Source organism: Chrysochloris asiatica, unplaced genomic scaffold, assembly GCF_000296735.1.
Source record: "Chrysochloris asiatica unplaced genomic scaffold, ChrAsi1.0 scaffold00160, whole genome shotgun sequence".
NCBI classification, from domain to species: domain Eukaryota; kingdom Metazoa; phylum Chordata; class Mammalia; order Afrosoricida; family Chrysochloridae; genus Chrysochloris; species Chrysochloris asiatica.
In genome coordinates this window covers 7390727-7394374 of record NW_006408678.1, presented here as the reverse complement: position 1 = coordinate 7394374, position 3648 = coordinate 7390727, and the positions used below count along the sequence as shown (strand labels likewise).

General features: G+C 38.8%; 1 protein-coding gene across 1 annotated transcript in view; it reads left to right on the top strand.

Moving 5' to 3' along the window:
* The window catches only part of SLC17A8 (solute carrier family 17 (vesicular glutamate transporter), member 8), a 94337-nt gene that overhangs the window by 32879 nt on the left and 57810 nt on the right, over positions 1 to 3648 (top strand). The window contains exons 4-5 of the mRNA XM_006871126.1: positions 738 to 852; positions 2190 to 2277. Of these exons, the coding sequence (XP_006871188.1) occupies positions 738 to 852; positions 2190 to 2277 (203 nt within the window). The remainder of the gene's footprint in view (positions 1 to 737; positions 853 to 2189; positions 2278 to 3648) is intronic.

Here is a 3648-nt window from a genome sequence, read left to right as displayed (position 1 = left end):
ATTCTTTGAAAAAAAGTGATAAAGTGTTATTTGCCATGAAGTGCCCTGGGTTATTTCTTATACATCTGCCGTAAAAGGAAATCACACATAATATTATTTTTCAGCATGGAAGAAAGAGTGAAACATCATTACAAAGTATGGGAAGGAGAATGTGTTACATGATTCTATTTCCTAGAACATCCTGAGCTAGGCTAGGTGGAGGTGGGGGTAATAAGGTGGTAGTGGGGAAGGTGGTGGTGCTGGGCAGGAATTGGGGATTTAAGACAATACATAACTTGTCTTGCACTTAGCTGGTCCCAGGACACAGTATACCGATAGTGAATATTCCCTCTGAAGTTAGAACAGAATGGGGAAGTAAGAGACACACCCCGAACATATGGAACTCACTAGATAAAAGTCAGAATTTGTCTGTTAGGTTAAGCCAGGCAGAACAATGCAGTCTTCAGCAAGCTTGCCTCACTTTGGCTATTCTCCGACTTTCCAGGACATCATGCAGGCAGGAAATCCCTGGGCTGCATAAAACATACCCATAATTGGTCCCGTGACTAGAACTTATATATCAAGGCAGGCCTTGAGTCGAGCTTGGGCTACACCAGATCTTAAAACAATGTCTATTTCTTTGAATTCATTTCCATGTTGATATTCTGTGAGCTGCTGTGTTCTTTTCTGATGTTTAACTGAAGTGCTACTGTCTTCCACAAGCCAGTCTAGTAACACAATGTTTTTTGGTCCCTTAGGGTTTTTGGAGCAGCCATTTTCCTAACATCAACTTTGAACATGTTCATTCCTTCTGCTGCCAGAGTGCATTACGGCTGTGTCATGTGTGTCAGGATTTTACAAGGTCTAGTGGAGGTAGGAGATACTTTCTGTAGTTTTCAGTATTGCTGGAGACATTGTAGTCCTTTGGAAAATTCACTTTCTGAAGAAAACATCTTGGCCTGCTCTCTTACTTCTCTGGTTATGACTATAATTTTAGAATTTTTAGTAAAAATGTCTATGTGGGTCCAAGTTTATATGAAATAAAATGTCATTTTATAGAAGCATAGACTTTCAGAGCCAGGAAGGATCTTAGCGATAATCAAATCCAACTCTCTTTATTTTGATAGATGATGAAACTGAAGTTCAAAACCTACATTTCATACAGCCAAGGCGCTTTCCATTAATGACATTTATATGGATTTATTACTTATTTTATAAATTTCCAAGGGTGCAGTCTTATGAAGATATTTAACTCAATGAAGGAAGCAGCATGATACAGAGCCAGATAGTAAGCATTTTGGCCTTTGTATGCTATATGGGCTCTGTTGCAGCTACTCCACTCTGTTATAGTGAGGAAAAACCATAGACAATATGTGAACAAGTAGGCATGCCTACATGAATGTTTCAATAAAACTTAGAGACACTGATATTTGAATTTCATTGAATTTTTGTATAACATGAAATTCTAGACTTTTTTGGATCCCCCTCCCACCATTTAGATGTAAAAAAACACACACACAAAAAACTCATGAGCTATACAAAAAAGACATCCAGTTGAATTTGGATTTTCAGCTGTCATTGGCTAATTCCTGATGTGATGTTTCCCAAACTCTTTAGTCATTTACCTCTTACCTTCATGCCTTTTGTCAACTTGCAACTTGTACTATTATTTACCTATTGTCTTTCCTTAGATAACTCACTTTGTAATAAACAATTATCACCCAAAGCAATGATATCTTTGAAATCATAGGTCTTATGTGCTAGTTAAATCTTTCTCAAAAGCATATTAAAATATATATGTGAAAGTTATCATTAAGAACGTAGGTGTACCTCTTCATATCCATCCCACATTTTGGGAAATACTGATGTGCTGGAAAAACATGATGTTATCAGTCATGGATACCAGGTTCTAGTCACTTTGTGACTCTGGAGTCAGGTTCTGTGTCTTGAAAGGAGAATGTGGACCAGCTGATTATGGAAGGCCCTTTCTACTGGTACTCTATAATAACCCAAATAGAAATGTTCCCCTTCCTATTGTCCACCACACTATATTCACATTTCATCTGTGAATCAAAATAGCTAACACATGCTGTTAACATCTATAAATTGGACTTTTATAACGTAATCCATCTGAAAAAAGCAGGATCCATTGTAAATATAAACAAAAACCAGAGTAATTTAAAAATATTGCATCTTCAACCCCTTCCTAGGGTGTGACCTACCCAGCCTGCCATGGGATGTGGAGTAAGTGGGCACCACCTTTGGAGAGAAGCAGACTGGCCACGACCTCTTTTTGCGGTGAGTGTATTAGAATCATGATACATTTAAGGATGCTTTAGGCTTCATGTAACTGAAAACCCTATATCCATTGCCTTCAAGTTGATTCCACTTATAGAGACCCCATAAGATAGAGTAGAACTTCTCCTTATGGTCTTCAAGGATGTAAATCTTTATGGCAGTAGACAGCCTCATCTTTCTTATATACAGCAGCTGGTGGCTTTGAACCACTGACCTTGAGGTTAGCAGCACAACACTTGACCCACTACACCACCAGGGTTCTCTGAAAACCCTAAAAGAGCTTTAAATCAAGTCTGTTTTTCCACATAGCTGAAGTCCAAAGGTGAGTGGTTGCAGGCTCTGGTTCTTTTACTTAATAATTAGTCAAGGGCCTATGCATGCTCTGACTTTCTATTCTGCCATCCTCAGAGTGATAGCTTTTTATTCTCATATAGGATAAGCACTGGATCACAAGGTCGGTTTCAACCACAAGGTCATCAGTTTGAACTCATCAGCCACTCCTTGGAAACCCTATACAGGGTTGCTATGAGTCTGACATGATTCGAAGGCACTTAACAACAACATTCACAAGATAGCTGTTACAGCTCTAGGCAACAAGTTCACATTCAAAGCAGGAAAAGATGGGGAGGAGAGCCCTAACTACTTCTTATCAGAAAAGTGAAAGCTTTCCCAATACCCCCCAATAGACTTCCACTTATATTTCCTTGCTCCTAATTGTGTTATGTACTTTAGAAGCTGCAAGGGAAGCTGGAGTGTTAAGTGCCCAGTGTTCCTAACCTTTCTAGTGTAAAAGCAAGGTAGAAAGGGTTGGAAATGGTTACTGGATTAGTTAACATATGATAAGTACTGAGGTCAAAAGCAGAAGAGTAATCCACCCTTTTAAAAAATTGAAGTGAAAGTCATATATCATACAACTAACCATTTAAAATTGTACAATTCAGTGAATTCACTATGATCTGCAACCACCATCTCTCTTTAGTTTCAAAAATTTAAAAAACCCACCTTTTTTTAAATTGTGAATTGAGTGAGGATTTACAGAGCAGATCATCATTTACATTCAACACACCATGCTCTTCATTTTATGCCATCTCTTCAATGTAACATCACTCACCCCACTTCTGCCCTGTGCTTCTTGTCTCCATTCCTCATCCTTTTCCCACCTTTCTCAATTTTGTCCTTAGGTACATGTTGCCCTTTGGGTACTGAAATGTTGACCACTCTATGGTGTGCATACCTCACTAATGTTGTTGTCTGTTGTCTATTGCTTGACTGAAAATTGAGCCATGGGGGTGAGTTCAATTCCAGACCTGAAAGGTAACCAAGAGCCATAATCTCAGGTTTTCACCCAGTACTATCTGACCAGTAAGCCTG